This window comes from Calliopsis andreniformis, chromosome 7 (assembly GCF_051401765.1).
Source record: "Calliopsis andreniformis isolate RMS-2024a chromosome 7, iyCalAndr_principal, whole genome shotgun sequence".
Classification (NCBI taxonomy): domain Eukaryota; kingdom Metazoa; phylum Arthropoda; class Insecta; order Hymenoptera; family Andrenidae; genus Calliopsis; species Calliopsis andreniformis.
Genome location: NC_135068.1, coordinates 13,541,032 through 13,557,652, shown reverse-complemented (window position 1 = coordinate 13,557,652; position 16,621 = coordinate 13,541,032). Strand labels below are relative to the sequence as shown.

Below are 16,621 nucleotides of genomic sequence, written 5' to 3'. Positions count from 1 at the left end.
CTTACGATTAGAGTTTTCGAAACACCGCTGTGTATACATACATGTAGGGACATGCAGAAGTAATCTAAAAAATTAGAATGAAACAATTAAGTAGATATTACATAACAGGTACATAGTTTTATCGAATATGAGAAAAATTGTTATCCCAGCTGTGTCATCGACAATTCCAAACCTGATAAAAGGATGCATGTTCGAAAGGGGGCGGCTCTCAGAGAACGTCCACGGTTTAGTGTTTCACTGGGCGTACGGCTATTCTTTTTTGCTAGATGCTTGAAAGTGCAGTCGTTGCCTGTTTCCCGAATCGACTTGTGCTTGCTTGGGATCAAAGATGAAACAGTTTCTGTCGCTTTCATTCGTATTCTTCGGCATCTCGTGCCAAGAGATACGAGCGAGCAGGACGTTTCATTGCAAAGAAATCACGAACAATACTCCTCTGTTGGATCTTAAACAATACCTGTTTTGTAATTATGATCAAGATGTCAGGCCAACTAAGGATCACAGAAACACCACTGTTGTTAGCATTCAACTAGAGGTACAACATTTTGAAGTTGTAAGTACTTATCTATACACATACATATAGTTATCTCGAAACCGTTCCATCTCTTTCGAGTCATAATTCTGACAAATTTTTACGTCTACGTATTATGTAGGACGTAAGTATTCAGGTATTCAGACATTCCGTAATTCTTATTAAACGAATTTGTTTTATTATTAGATAGCTCGTTACCGATTTTCTATTTATTAGGATGAAGTCGCAAAGATGATTGACTTGCACGTTTGGACGAAAATGGTGAGTGACAAATAGTAACGATAAATAAACATACACTTCGCAGCAAAATTAAAGGTTCATTACCTTTTGGTAAAAGAACTGTTAATCTGTGAGCTACTGTTGTAACGTCGTGAAAAAAATTATATTTTCCTGCGAAATGTAGTTTCGATTTTGATCCTAGGAAGCAATGACAAATTAATGAAAAAGTCAAAATTTTCTTATGAAAACCTTTCGTTTTAACGAGCAATAGATGTGGACAGATCCTCATCTCACATGGGAACCATCGCTATTTGATAGCATCGATGCAATTCGTGTAATGAGTTACGAAATTTGGGTACCGGATGTCACATTGCACAGCGCGTAAGTTTGAAGATGAAATTTCGATTATCATTTTGTAACGTAATAATTTGAAATACATTCAGAACAAATCAATACGTTGATATCAACATGCCAACGGTACGATGCTATTTGTACCATCAAGGAACTTTGTATTGTGTACCAATGACGGTATACACGACACATTGCGAATCGGATCACACTTGGTGGCCTTACGATCTAATGAATTGTTCCATACATATTGCCTCTTGGTCTTATTCAAATGACGAAATTGATGTGCGTTTCATGCATGTACAAAGGGAAAGTCAAGTGCGTACCTACTTGCTTACTTTAAGCTATTTACTTAATTATTTACTTGATGAAATTCATTTAAACATTTGAATTTATGTTGAATCCCTAGCTAACGGAGAAAGTGTACGAAAATAATTTGCAATGGGATATCGTAGAGATTCACCAAAGCGAACACACAATAAACTCCAAATTCGGTTTGGGTTTCGCTAGTAAATTATTATCCTTCCACATTTTTTTGAAGAGACATTCTTCCATGTATAGTCAAATTTACCTAACACTGGCCATAGGTTTGTAACAATCAAGATATATAGGTAGATTTATCGGTTACCTTATATGTAGGAATACTTGTTTAAAATTTGAAATATTAAACCATAGAGATTATTGTATTTCTTTCTGCACAGTGCTAATGGCAATGACGTTAATGGTACTTTGGCTCGATCCACGCTCTATCGAACGTATGATAATCGCTAATTTGAATTTAATTCTTCATCTATTTTCACTGCAAGATTTACAATGGAAGATTCCCTCTAATGGAACTGCTCTTCCAAAATTGCGTATGTTTTATTCTATTCCCCGAAATGTTTCTTTCGAAATCTTGAAAAAAAGCTACATACGTATGTATAAGAATTTAGGAATGCAGTTCGGGAATGTAAATTTCATTGTTGTATTTCTTTTCTTTTAGTTATTTTCTATGAGAATTCCTTTATCTTGGCTACATTCTCGCTTATGTTAACCAATATTCTGCGCTGCATACAGCAATTAAAAGTTCAAGCACCTGTATGGATATCGTCGGCCTCGATTTCAATCTTCAACAGTAGAATAGGCCAAGTATTGTTAATGAATATCTTGGATCCACATATATCAGCTAGAATGGAACTATATGCAGACGACAACACCATTCTCGTGACTTCCACTGAAAGAAGCGGAACTTGGAAATATATTTCAATTTTGATCGGATGGTTTGCATTTACGAGTATTCTATTCGTTTACATAATAATGTTGGTTCTACTACTTCCAACAAGTACGTGTTTGAATTCCCTTGTACTCAACAGCTGATACACATTAAGTGAGTGGATGATCACACATATAATAGTCATAATAGTCACATAAAAAGTGGAATACTTTACCCAAATAAAAATCAACTCAATGTTTCACTTTTTTTTCTTTTCGTAATAAATACGTTTATTTTAGAAAAGAAATTTCATTTCTGTATTCATTAATAGTTTATCCGATTTAACTTTACGATGTTTCCGTTAAATAAACTGGATTTTCAATACAAGAAGAAATGCGAAATGCTTATTATGCGTTCTAAATGTACAATAAGATTTTATACAAAAAACCGAGTTGAATGATTTGTAATTGTAAAAGTATAGTAAGAGTAAAGGTTACTATAATGAAGATTCTTCCACTCGTTCGAACATATGGTTAATCTAATTTCTTACATTATGTACATGTCATGTAATGGAGTATGTATTTTCTTGTGAACGATAAACGACAACTTAAAGTTAGCTAAACGAAATATATCTTTACAAGAAATTACATAAAGAAAAAAATAGCAAGTTGTACACATAAAACAAATTTCGTCCTAGAAATAATTCTTCTGTACATAGTAATTAACAGTAAAGAAAAGCAGAATTTCGATAATAAATTCAGTAGAATTCAGTAGAATGAAATGTATGGAAATTGCTATTCAACGAAAATGAAAGATGTAGTAAAGAGATACAGTGCGCAACGATGTAACTTTCATTGTGATCGATATAGTAGATAGTTTTTCAAAGCCCGTGGAAGGGGAAGCGAATGCACGTTGTTTCTCTTGGTATATTGTAATATAGCGTCACGGCATGCGCTTTGTAGGGTAGGTACTGCTAAAACACATAAACATTACAAAAAAAAAGGAAATTTGATGAAATGTATAGAAAAATAAAAAATGGAGAGAAACATACCGCCATACAACTGAACTATCCTGACTTGTTTGGTAGTACCATACACATCTACTACAGCACGTAAAGGTCCTGCCTTGTAAGGTATATCCTTTCCACATACACCTTGGTCTTCACCATTTATTATAAAATGCATTTCTGCCTTGTCAGAGCCAGCCTGTGGCACATACATTATACCAATACGACTACCAGCATCTGTAGGTAGAATATTTTGAGAAGAATCTATTGTGTTTGGTTTAAGAGCATTGAATGGAATAACTCCTCGAGACGTTTGTACATTAACTCCATCTGTTATCAGTTTCTTCTCCCTGGATGGTATTCCTTCGCCTTATAACATATATTAACATGTTCATTAATCTTATAACTCTAGATGCAGACAATTTAAGTACATAGGTTCTTACCGTAGCCAGTGCCTGCAACAACTTCCAAGCTATCCCATATAGTAGGACTTTTAGTAATAGCAAATATCCATGTACGGCCTCTCTTGACCAAATTAGGCATCGCATATTGTGGTAAACTATTATTCACAGATGCTGGATCGATGAGGGTAAGCCCTAATCGCATGTGACCACTCCATCCTCTTTCTGTTTTCTCAATTTCTACTAGAAAAATTTCACCTGGTTGCAATGGCTTCTCACTAAAAGCCAAAGAATTCGCGAAGCTTGCAGTGCGATAGGCTACCGTACTATCTTCGCGAAGAACGATATTCTCCCCGTGAGTGGGATGAAATCTTGTTACTATCTTTCTGGATTTCTCAGTCATCGTGTTGGTAAATTCGTGTTTAGAAAATTCTATTCCAGTCACCGACACTACGAGTGAATGTTGCACGTACTCATTTTTGTAAGAAACTTGATCGAAAAGATTAATCTTCCATCGAAAGAAGTCGTAGAATGATCTGACATCCAGCAATAACCAATGCGGGACATGAATATACCTTTCACGTGATATATTCTATTTAAATAGCACATTTGAATGCCTTTAATAGCTTACATGATTATTCGAGGTAATCGAAAAACCGAGGTTAGGTGTCGATCATAGCTGTGCTTTTGCCGAGATCATTGTCGTATAACGCATTCTTTTACCGACAAATTTTTATGGAATCTTGATCTGTTATCACCATAACACAACTGTACAACAATTTCCATTCATAGTTGAAAAGAAAATCAATTGTGTTTGGAGAGATCAATAAATTGGAGAAATACAACAGAAACAGCTGGTTGGATGCATGTATCCACATACTACTTACGTACACATAACATGAACACAACTTATGCATCTCATATTACACATACATATTGAAAATCTCTATAAAAACTGTTAATTGTTATTTAGTTGTCGATTACATTTATCGACACGCATTATTAACTCTATTCGTGTGAAGCAATGTAAAAGAATCAAGGTGCATCTTTCCGTTTGCATTTTCAATATAGGTATACAAGCACATGTCGCATGTTTCGTGAAACGAAGTTTTCCAGCAGTTACATACATTGCATATTGTATATATGAATTAAGTGATTAACTAATATTTTTAAAGACAACGATATGAAATTAATTATACAGTTGAATATATTTGAACAATTCAAGTGCTAAATACAAGACGTATCAAGTTTACATATTAATTTGTATCTGATTTTACCGCCATTTCGGCAGCCATATTTGTTCGAACTGCGCGCGCTGATCATTCTGTTGCTGAACGCTCTAGGAGTTAGACGCGTACTTCTCCCCTCGTGTTAATTAAACGTGTCTTATCCTGTCTCTAGCGGGTCTTGATCATTAACAAAGGTATATATTCTTAATTTGAAGATACTATTCGGCATTTAATGGAAAATTTATCAAAATTTTAATGATCTTAACGATTAATAATTGTTTGAAAAATTTGTACTTCTTGTCCTTGAATTGTACAAATATTCGTTAATGTCCGTAATTTTTATTACTGATACTGGAATACATGTTAATCAACGTATGACTTCACATGCAGTAACGCGTCAAAATATAAATTCAATAAGTATTTACATTTTACTTTATACACCCGGCTTTAGTAATGACCGTAGTTTTCTCACTTTGAGAATTTCTCATGCGCATCCTGCTCGATATTGTTATTGCGCATGCGGCTGTTGCGCATAATGGGTGACCGTAGTTTCATCTGAGGATCAGCCATCTTTAATATTCTTTGAATTCACGGAGTTGCGCGCGCAGTCCAGTTCGAATGAAATGACGCCAGCAGCGTGTAGAGCTCGCCATAAAGATAAGTTTTTTACTGTTTTCTTCAATATTATTGCAGAGTTTAATTCGATTTTGCGTGTTTTCAAAGCAGTTAAGATAATTTCGTGTTGTTATGTAGTATAATTATGTTTATCTTTTAATATATCTTCAAAATGAGTGAAACATTGAAGTTTAACTTTGGTATCGTGTAGACGTAGAGGTTTAGAAATGTATAATGTTAAAAATTAGTTAGAAAACAAAGTTACAATGAACTGCTGGCTCATTTCTACCTGATATTTATTATTATTGTTTGAATTTTTACCTGATTTCATTGGAAATTCGCGTGTTGTAAATAATCAATTATACAGCAGTCAGTGACCTTTGAGATTTTCAAAGCAATAAATACAGCGATGAATGGCGTCTCCCCACCCAGTGACTACTTTGCCAACTACCTGAATCCGAACGAAGGGTCATGTCATAATGTCATTCAGTCAGTGTTTGGATATCGGAGAAATAAGACGTCGTGACAGCTTCGCGAATATTTGGGGGTAAGCACATTCTAACAAGTGCCTATCGATCTCTAGTCTTCGCGTTTTGGTTTTCTACTTTATTCTTCATTACGATTTTTCTCTAACACTAAAAGATTTGTCTATAAAAAGTTCACCTGGTACTTTGAAAGAATTTAACCTCTTTTCGTGACTGTATTTCTGATCTTCGCTTAGCGTTAACTGATATATTTATAGATTTCATCAGATTAAAGTATAATTTCCTATAATATATTTACATTTATCAAAATATATTTATTTGTAATTTGTCATTCTTTTCTGTTACAGGTTTCAGTAAACAACGAACACGCGTCGCGAACACGTGATGTTTATTCTTCCCCCACTAAACCACTTTCTTCATTGTTCCACTATTATGTGTGACTGCGTGCAATGCAGTCGTAGAGACTGTATTTATAGCGTTGCAGGGAAAGTTTGTGTTTGTTTTAAGTTTACAGAGTACAGTTGCTCGTGGGGTGCAGGGTTCGTTCTCTTTTTTACTTTAGATTTTAGATAGATGCGATATTAGAGTCAGTGTTTTGCACGTACATACATATTATGAATGATTTCCAGAGCACCGCGAGGCTCTGATGCGCGAATAGAGTCAGTGTTGTTCGCCAGTTCTTACTATCGGGCGCGTTGATAGTTTGTTTATTTCTCTCTCCCTTTTTTTTTGTTGGAAGGGAATCTCGACATATCGGTAATTAGAGTCAGTGAAGAGTTCCTGTGTTCGCGAGTTTGGGTACCGGAACGTGAAGAATAATGTAAATATTATTTTATTGTATTCGATGTTCAGAATTTGAGATTGCAATGTTTGAAGAATAATTCTATAATATTTCATATTTGTTTCGTTTCAGATCCAGCATGCACCCCCTGGATAATTCGTCGAGCTGTCTTCATTCCGTGGGTGTTAAGGTCAGTGCTTGTTTAGAGTTCCTCCAGTCGCTCAGCCATATCGGAGGACACGAAGGTCCGAAGCGGCATGGCTGACTGGTTGTATTTTATTATTGTATATTTATGGATTGAATTAGTGTTACCGACTATAAGGCATGGCTACCAATTTTTAGCTTTTCCTCGTAGATATTTTTAAGAAAAAAGCTGTTGTCGCTACATATTTGCATAACGATTGAAAGTGAATCGTTCTGCAAGTATGTTTCACAACAATGTGGGTACACGAAATGTCTGGTTAAATAACTGTTTACGTAAAGCAAGGGCTAATGATAAGTGTTATTCACATATGTAACATTGCATCTGAATAACGCTGGATCTAATAGTTTGTTTAAGTAGGTATTAAGAGATTTTTAAATGCAGTGCACTGCTGTATAGTCGTCGGTGAAATTTGATTGATTGATCAGATTTTTGGTTGATTATGCGCACGTCCTCGAGGACCTGTAATTAAATTGCATTTGGTACATTTTCAAACTGGAGTTACTACGAAAGATTTGTGATTTTCTTACCTATAAGACTCAATAATACAGGCAAAAATATTAGACCATGTGCAGCGCCAAAGAGCACAATTCCTAAATACATTCTAAAGTAAAATACTTGGAAAATTTGAGTTTTGGAAAATGCCAGGACCGCGATTCCTATAATTTTCGTTAATGTAATTCCAGAGAAAACCTGAATTGAAAAAGAAAATTTGTTGACGCGACCATCAGCACATATTATACGTATATTATAACGAATTTTGAATATCTAGTAGCTACTTATGAGGAGAACTCGCCATATGTGGCGTTTACTTTGAACGTCCAAATGTGTAATTTTGGAAATTTGAAAATTTCTAAGTGTAAATTGTTTAATATTTAAACAGATGTTTGAATTTGAGATGTACCGCGTAATTTGAATGTCTAATTTTTCGTATATTTTTGAAGTTACTCGTTAAAAGTGAGCATTACACTTGGGGAACTGTCTAGATCTCGTTAGATAACAGTATATTCTCGTTACATAACAGTATATACTTACGGAACTTCCCATTTCGTTGAGGGTCTCCGAGGCTCGCTCGATCCTTGTAATTGCCGTAGAATTTAAATACGAATGTACAATGTGGCTACAAAATTCTACGGCAATACCTACTGCCTGTAACGGAAGTGACATATACTTTATTATTGTTTGTTTGCACAATCTGAATACAGAAATAGCTGCAGAATTGTACAATGCAATTGTGTTGACGTACCATTACTAAATTAACTAAGGAAACCGCGTTCAACTCGATATGCCACCAATACATGAGACCTCCCATATTAATAGTTATCATGAGAACGGTCAGTAGTATTGTTACTGCCGAAAATATTGACAATCCCGTTAAGAAGAGAGTTACAATGAAAATAACGGAGAGAGACAAACCCAACGATGATATAGCTTCTTTCCAGATTGTAAGATATTGTTCGTAAAACACATAGAATATGCTGAAAAAATGTTAATTTTTGTTTTTCTTGGATAAAAAATAGTTGTAGTTCTGTGTGTGGTATAGAGCTGTAAGTGAGTAACGAATGTTCATAGAGATATGTGAAGAAAAAGTACGCGATGAAAGCGAAACGCATAGTCTGTGGTATTCGACGAACCTGTAAGGAAATACGGTAATTTCGTGATCAGTGAAATAGTTGTTATTTATCATCGTTGTAATATTACTCGCTATTCGTCTAGCAGATTTCAGTGACTTGTACCAATCCGATGGTTTCTTCAAGGGAGTGTGATAGCCCATAAAATAACTATCACCAACATCAACCAGGCCATATTTATCGACGTAGTAATCCATTCCCTACAAAATCCCGTCAGTTTCTCACCCCCTCTAAGTACCTATTTACTCGTTGTTAAAAGATTCGATAATGTCATTTAAATAAAAATCTGTATACGTACATCAAGATACGAACTTCGTCCAGATTTTGCGCAATCTTGATCTGGAATGTCTTGGAGAAAATACGGTATGTATGTTCGGAAACTGCTTGCACTAGGTCGGGAGTTCTTCTTAGAAATGTTACAAGAATTGCAGATACCAACTGTTATGAAAAGTATAATGTTATGCAAACATAATGCATAAGAATTTTATATAGAAATAGAAGTTTCCGTACATATGTACTTGTATTTAGTAGACAAGTACATAGGACGTTGTCGTCATTGAGGTCGTTTACCTTCGGTATGTGGACAAAAAGATTGGTTGTTTGGAAAATATTTGCAACAATTAGGTATAGTCGACCAGTCCATGTAATCGTCTATCCAAGAAGAAGCTGCCTTCGATAAATAGGATCTAAACGGAAATTGATTCGGTAAAGAATATAAAACATTGCATCGCGGAAAGAATAGGGATAAGAAAGATGTACGAACACGGAGGGTTGTTTCGAAGCTGAGTAGATTTGCGTGTAAAGAGAATCTGTGTTACAGCCTTGGCCACCACAAATCATATTTTGAACTATTGTGTGGCTGTAATTGAGGCCTGAGGTTAGCACAAAATAAACGGGTGGACCCATTGACAAAAGATCTTCCATAAACTGAAAATCATTATAAGTATAATTAGTTGTTGTCGATTTGTTCATCGTCGTTGGCATTGTCACGTCTTTTAGATTTTGATATTTAACATGAAATATGATATATATTGATAATACGTTACTTCGAAATATTTCAAAACATAAGAATCAACAGGCATCGAGAGTTTCTGATCCAAGCCGATACCAATATTCGGCAACACTATAACATGTAGAATCAACAGAACGGAGAATAGAATTAATACTGCTATTCTGATCGGTGTTTTCATAATATATGGCGTGTAAAAGCGTTGAAAGACTGTTTGTACCAAGCCAGATTTTTTATCTATCTCAAAATTGTCTTTCTTGGTATGTACACAGCAAAATACATCTAGTAAATTGTTCTGCAATATTAAGCATATCGTTAGAAAATTGTGTAGTTTCCTGCTACCTACAGGTACAAGTAGAAGTTATTCCTCACCTTGGATCTCTGAGCATCCAATGATAGCAGACTAACAAAGGCCGTGATTTGTAAGAGAAAATTTATTAGAATAGAGAGGGACGCGTAAAGTGCAAAAGTATTTACAGCCGGCATCGTGGACAGCGTTCCTAGGAATCCAGAGAAATGTATTGTGAAATAATGTTTAAGTACTTAGAATAAAATGGAAACTATGTTTTTCGATCGATTGATTCATGCATTGATGTACCTACACTCTACTCATCAAGTACACTAACCGATTGAAAAGCAGAGACATTCGGATGCGCTAGTTAGCAACATCGATGGGCCGACATCGGCCATGATTCTTCCAATATGATCAGGTATCGATTCTTCGGCACGTTTCGGATGTCTCTCATGCATTTGTACAAGTATAAAGATGTTATCCACACCAATGGCTAATACCAAAAATGGAATTACCTATTACATAAGAATGGAAATCATTTTCTCTGGGTGTATGTACAGGTTTTTCATAATTTCCAATTGGGCTGGTTCGTTTACCTCGATCGTAAGCAGCGTCGTTGGTACTCCAACGTAACCAAACACACCAAGGGAACAAGCCACCGACGCCATGACTATGATAATCCCACCAACACTCAGTATTATTTTACTATTCGCCTGAAATAATGTAACAAATAACATTCTCGTTATCGTGTCAGAGAAGTAAACATGTAGGTATAATATGTTATGGTAAAAAAGATGAAGAGAAGAAAGCTTACAAAACATCCTGTAACGGAACATTTCATTTTGCCTAGGGCAAAGGTAACGTAAAGGAACATTACAAGATAGCTGATAACCACTGTTGTCACCTCTGATCTTGACGATCGTTCCAATTCATCTTGAATTGATCTCTCAGTAGTATAAGCGACATCCATAAATTCTGGACATCTATTGGCGACCCATTCCTTCATAAAATCAATAAGCCTAGAATATTTAATAGTTAGTTAAATAGTAATATTAATCGTGCTTCTCTCATCTCATCTCCTCTCCTTTCTTCTATCTGATTTTGATTTTCCAAGAAATTTTACCGTTGTTCCCATTTCCGTGCTGACTCAAGTACAGATTCGTTGAGAGAGTTTTTTACGAGGAACGATAAAACCACTCCGTTCGCCTTGATATAATCTTTCGAATCGTAATTGAATTCGTTTTCTCGAAGGAATCCTCCATACACCATGGCAGGCAAAATAGGTCCCTTGTACGGCGCCATGCAGTCAGGATTAAATGGATTTCTGCAGGGAAAACATCAAACTAAATATAGTATTTTCAATATGAATAGATGTAAATGTTTTTATCGAAAATTTCATCGAAAATTGGTACCTACATAGACACCTTTATACCCACATACCTACATATAAGATTACTTACTGGGCACATTTATACAAATGATCCAAATAATTAATTTCGTACGGTCCGGATACATCCGTTTTATGAAACTTATTCAGATCGTTTTGAAAATATCCCCACAGGCTCTGTACAGTACACAGATCCAAGGTAGTTGGTCCAGTGAAGTCATTTCGAATCGGAGCATAGCATATTCGCTCTAATCCTTCCCCGTCATCTTGACCAAGCTAAAACGTTTCGATTCCCGTTGAAGATTGTATTTGAAAAAGAGGTACCACACAGTCGTTATAACACGGTACTAACAATAGTATTTTGTAGCAAAGTGATAGGGATTGGACAAAGAAACGAGGCTTACTTGCAATATTTCGTTCTGAAGTTCGTACACAGCAAGCAAAAATGTTTTGTTAAAAACAGGGCCAAATTCGATAGTACCGTTCTCTGTAGGATGTAGCACCTGTACAATACAATAAACGCGATATACATAATACAAGTTTCACAGGCATTACCAAGAACTTTATATCTACTCATGTAGAATCTTACCTTATCAAGACCTATAGATTTGATATATACTTGCTCGCTCCTGTAAAACGGTCCAAAACGAGAATCAAAATAATTTTTTTCGATTCGAGCTCTACTAGTTGGCGCTGCCCAAATTTCAATAGGATCACTGATTATAGAGAGCTGTGTGACTCCGTAGCTCAGACCCAGTATTACATATGATAAAGTAAATAGCACTATAGTTGGACGTTTTGCAAATGCTGTAAACGCGATCACAGTGGCATTAATGTGTATCGTACAAAGAATATTTCGCGATTTTCTGATACTGCACCTTTGCCCCAAACAGCGAAAAATGTTTGAAACATTGTGTGAACACCTCTCCGACAAATTCCGTTCGATTTATCACTTTGTTCCTCCAATTCCTCGTCATCTTCGTCTTCAAATGTCTCTGTACCGATAAGACCAACAAAACGGTTGAATGTATCTTTATATGTAGATATATGTGCATACACACTTCGCAGCAAAATTAAAGGATAAATAATTGTAGGAGCAAAAACTCTGCATGTTTGAACTGCAGTATCACCGTCCCAAAACATCGCAGCGAAGTGAGCCTGATCTCATTTTTAAGGGTAGAGCCTCTACTTTGACATCCCTGAGTTGAACTTGGCCAAAAAAAATTGTTCACTCCACGACTTGCCGAAAAAGAGGGAGTGGTTTTTCCTCGAATGTTTTCCCACTTTAGCCCACTATCAGGCACTCGATGAATTTTTTCCGCGATCTCTCTTGGTAGGATATTCAAGATAGAACCCTCCCCTGTCGAATGAGACCACGGCGAGTGCTCTGCGATTTTTTTTCGCAGAGATATCGAGGTCTGAATGAAAAGTGAGCCTTGAGCCGCTGAATCATGCAGTGATCCAAACCCCCAAAAAGTAGTCAATCTTTGAGTTGCTGTATCTCCGTCAAAAAAAATAGCAGCGAGGTCAGCCTTGTCTCATTCGAAAGGGTAAAGTCTCTACTTTGACACTCCTGAGTTGAACTTGGTCGAAAAAAATTCTCCACTCCACGACCCGCCAAGAAAGAGAGGACTGTTTCTCTGTCAATGTTTTCCAACTTTAGACGACTGCCAGGCACTCAATGAATTTTTTTCGAGACCATTTTTGATGGAACAGTAAAGTAGGAATCCCCCTCTGTTGAATGAGACCACGGTGAGTGCTCTATGATTTTTTTTCGCTGAGTTATCGGTGTCTGAATGAGAAGTGAGCTTCCAGCCCCAAAATCACGTCGTGATCCAGAAACCGAAAAAGTAGCCTAACTTTGGGCTGCTATAGCTCCGTCAAAAAAAATCGCAGGGAAGTGAGCCTGGTCTCATTGTAAAGGGTAAAGCCTCTATTTTAACACATCTGAATTGAATTTGACCGAAAAAAATTATCCAATCCTCGATCTGCCGAGAAAAGGAGGGTGGCTTTTCCCTGATTATTTTTCGACTTTCAACAACTCTCAGGAACTCGATGAACTTTTTTGGGAACTTTTTTGGGAACTTTTTTGAGAGAGAATTAAAGCTTGAACCCTCCCCTGTCGAATGAGACCTTAGGGAGTGCTCTGCGATTTTTTTTTGCTGAGCTATCCTAGTCTGAATGAAAACTGAGCCGCGGACCTCAGAATCATCTACTGGGCCAGACACCGAAAAAATAGTCAATATTTGAACTGCTGTATCTCCGTCACAAAAAATCGCAGGGAAGTGAGCCTGGTCTCATTGTAAAGGGTAAAGCCTCTACTTTAACATCCCTGAGTTGATCTTGGTCGAAAGAAATTCCCCAGTCCATGACAAGCCGAGAAATGGAGGCTTGTTTTTTCGCGAATGTTTCCTAACTTCGGACGACTACCAGGCACTCCATGAATTTTTTCCGCGATCTTTTTTGATGGAATGTTTAAGCTAGAACCCTCCCCTGTCTAATGAGACTATGGCGAGTTGTCTGTGATGTTTTTTCGCCGAGTTGTTGCACTTTGAATGAAGCAATACTGTAATTTTGTTGTGGAGTGCTTGTATATTTTACATAAAAATAGAATTTACTGTAATACCTGAATGTGATTTTCTTCGACAGATGAAGCATCCGCAGAAAGCTATGACCAGAATGACGAAAGCAATTAGAATTCCTGCTATAATACCGTAGCCATCGAGTCCCAGAATAAGAAAGTCAGTATCGCCTACTTCTAGTTTTGTAAAAGGACATGCTACTGGGCAATCGACGCAGCTACACGCTTGAAAGCCCTTTGAGAAATTACAATCGATTGGTGTTCTTCTCTCGAACAATGTTTTTCTAATTTTTAAATCGCCGAATCACCTGTGCTGTGGTGATATCCATATCATGTAAGCAAACTTGAAATTCAAACTTACGTCGTAGTTTTTCTCGCATGGCTTTACTGAGTGGTTCCAATAAGGTTTATCAGGCATAAATATCATTCGGAAAGGTACAAAAGGATTCGCGGTTGGATCACCTTGATACTCGTACCATCTGTAATATCAAAATTAAGCTCGGAACTGTTTTATGTATGTATACATATATGTACGTATGTACATTTGCTATTAGTTTGAATAATTAGTTCGATATAGACTTACAATTTTGCTGTGCACCTACTGGCACCATGAACTCCACAACCCAAATCCATGCCGAGATTTCCACTTGCGGGGTGGATAACATTTTTACAAGAATCATACGTTTTGTCCATATACTCTTGCGCAACATAAACCTAGGGCGCAGAGATTAAAAATGCAAATGTTAAAAAAAATAATTGAAATTTTCGTGTTGGTGTCAAGTGATGAATAGGTAGGTAGTATAGGTACCATATACATATGATAATGTACCTAATTATATCATGCAGTTTACTTTACTTGAAAGTGAAAAATACATAGGTACCTCCATTTCTGTAACGTACGCTCGATTGTCTTCGTTCATATCTTGCTTCGTGATTCGGATAAATCTACTCTGTTCGGGACTACAGCTTAGATCGCACAGTAAGTGATACATATTTTTTAAACACGTCGGACATCTGGCAAAGATACCCTCGGCCATGTTCAGTTGTGTAACAAGAGTGTTAATGTTGTCAACGTCACAACATAATTTCGGTGTATCTAGCAGAGAGAAGCGTGATGCTCTTTTAATGAATACATAAGAAGAAAATGTTTGTGCATAGGAATTTTCTTGATGTAAAGGAACGTACCGTTGTCTTGAAAGTATTTCGGACATTTTTCGCGAAGATGTTTCTCAGCGTCTGTATTGTTGACTAGTTGAGCAAAAGTGTTATTTACGCATGTTCGGTTTAGCCCTTTCTCTGTTACACCGCAATCTCCATACATAACGCAATGATACTGATCATTATCGGCACCATGAGTTAATGTTAATAAGCTGAATAATATTGGGAAAATGTGAAGCATTACATTTATGCCTCCCATGTCTACAGGAATTTGACGCAGAAATTTGAACGAGAAGGTGTTGTTCCCGATTTTTGGTGTTCTCTAATACGCTTAACTAGAATCGTATCTCTTTTACGATGTTTAGAAAAACGTAGCTTAAAAAGAGAGAAAAAGATATAGTTTATTTTCTTTAAAGGACGAGTATGTAGGTGTCTACTTGTTACTTACCCTCTCCTTTCATCTTCCCTTTATGGGTGGAAAATTAATTCATTGTTTAATTTCACTAGTAACAAGTCACACAACGCAATCGTTCTCTTCTCGCTTCTATCAATGTGCGAAATAAAATGATATTAATCCGATTATTAATAAGCTGCTTACTAGCTTACTGGATACTAGTCTAACCACCGTCACGCTATTACTTTGTAATCGCACTATTTTGCACTTTGCTTCATTGATAATTGTTGTCAAAGGAAGGAGTTGACTCGAAATGATTAAAAATGAAGCTTGTGATCCATTTTCTTTGACGTTGAATGACAAAAAATTATCGTTAGATAAAAGAGTAGGAAAGAACGATTAATCGATAGATCGAACGAGCAAGTATCCTGATGAAACAATAAGGAAAGTATAGAAAAAAGAAACTTGCGCTCAGTCAATAGTCACTGGTCTGATAATTATCATGGTATTACTTCCGTGGATTAGTCAAACTGTGCACACCTGGGACTTATCGCGGTCTAACTCGAAGAAAACTCCAAAGCAATGATTGTACGAGTAGCATTTGATTAGGAGTATACGATAAAACCTGAATTTTGAGAAAACATTTCAGTTTCTCGCTAGTGAAGAATTATAAAAGAAATTGTATAATACATCGAAAAGGACATAAATGTGATGTGAATAAATGAAAACAAGTGATATAATCATTTGGATAATCATATTTTAATGAGTCAATGATTGTACAAATTGATCACTCTTGATCGTCTCCGCGTAACCGAGGAACAATAACAACGAATACAGAAATGATCGTACTTATAATATTCGTTACTAATATACAAGTACGGAATAGATGAAAACGTAAATAACACGCTTCAATAGCGCTTATATCGATACATACAAGATTATCTTTATTCTTGATTTGCCGCTGCAGAATTTTGCGTTTTCGCCAACGAAAATGAAAAACTGTGGAAAGACTTGTTACATTCTTAATTTATAGGTATTCTATCTTTGTTTCGATTAACATAATCCCATTCTACTCCACTCCGTTCCACATGTGTGTACTATTTCTGCTTATATTCTATAATAATTTCATCGATTATCTAAAATCTTTTACGTTCATGGGACA

General features: G+C 36.2%; 3 protein-coding genes across 4 annotated transcripts; 1 reads left to right on the top strand and 2 right to left on the bottom strand.

Moving 5' to 3' along the window:
* Positions 1 to 927: 927 nt before the first annotated feature.
* Nachrb2 (nicotinic acetylcholine receptor beta2 subunit) lies at positions 928 to 2,825 on the top strand. The gene is made up of 8 exons (XM_076381838.1): positions 928 to 1,129; positions 1,192 to 1,414; positions 1,515 to 1,683; positions 1,798 to 1,950; positions 2,079 to 2,421; positions 2,490 to 2,565; positions 2,620 to 2,710; positions 2,770 to 2,825. Exons 1-8 carry the CDS (start codon positions 1,020 to 1,022, stop codon positions 2,823 to 2,825), a joined length of 1,221 nt encoding a protein of 406 aa, XP_076237953.1. The 5' UTR covers positions 928 to 1,019.
* Positions 2,594 to 4,535, bottom strand: LOC143181915 (neuralized-like protein 2). 2 transcript variants are annotated; one of them, XM_076382617.1, is made up of 4 exons: positions 4,327 to 4,535; positions 3,738 to 4,231; positions 3,340 to 3,663; positions 2,594 to 3,261 (listed from the first exon to the last, which is right to left on the bottom strand). In XM_076382617.1, exons 2-4 carry the CDS (start codon positions 4,096 to 4,098, stop codon positions 3,140 to 3,142), a joined length of 807 nt encoding a protein of 268 aa, XP_076238732.1. In that variant the 5' UTR covers positions 4,099 to 4,231; positions 4,327 to 4,535; the 3' UTR covers positions 2,594 to 3,139. The 2 variants fall into 2 exon arrangements, with proteins under 2 accessions (XP_076238732.1, XP_076238733.1); XM_076382618.1 differs by having other exon boundaries at positions 2,599 to 3,258; positions 3,738 to 4,515.
* A 2,585-nt stretch (positions 4,536 to 7,120) lies between these two features.
* Positions 7,121 to 16,163, bottom strand: LOC143181454 (NPC intracellular cholesterol transporter 1 homolog 1b). The gene is made up of 39 exons (XM_076381837.1): positions 16,150 to 16,163; positions 16,000 to 16,084; positions 15,857 to 15,887; positions 15,664 to 15,803; positions 15,584 to 15,609; positions 15,514 to 15,531; positions 15,437 to 15,440; positions 15,093 to 15,387; positions 14,789 to 15,003; positions 14,491 to 14,621; positions 14,269 to 14,386; positions 13,945 to 14,142; positions 13,875 to 13,892; positions 13,655 to 13,823; positions 13,270 to 13,586; positions 12,985 to 13,134; positions 12,859 to 12,931; positions 12,431 to 12,713; positions 12,205 to 12,386; positions 11,916 to 12,133; positions 11,731 to 11,829; positions 11,400 to 11,602; positions 11,063 to 11,263; positions 10,754 to 10,958; positions 10,536 to 10,652; positions 10,274 to 10,454; positions 10,020 to 10,147; positions 9,685 to 9,942; positions 9,402 to 9,565; positions 9,209 to 9,324; positions 8,937 to 9,076; positions 8,642 to 8,838; positions 8,254 to 8,485; positions 8,043 to 8,156; positions 7,516 to 7,700; positions 7,458 to 7,469; positions 7,395 to 7,398; positions 7,316 to 7,347; positions 7,121 to 7,274 (listed from the first exon to the last, which is right to left on the bottom strand). The coding sequence occupies exons 1-39, from the start codon at positions 16,161 to 16,163 to the stop codon at positions 7,121 to 7,123; spliced, it is 5,427 nt and encodes a 1,808-aa protein (XP_076237952.1).
* Between the last annotated feature and the right edge of the window lie 458 nt (positions 16,164 to 16,621).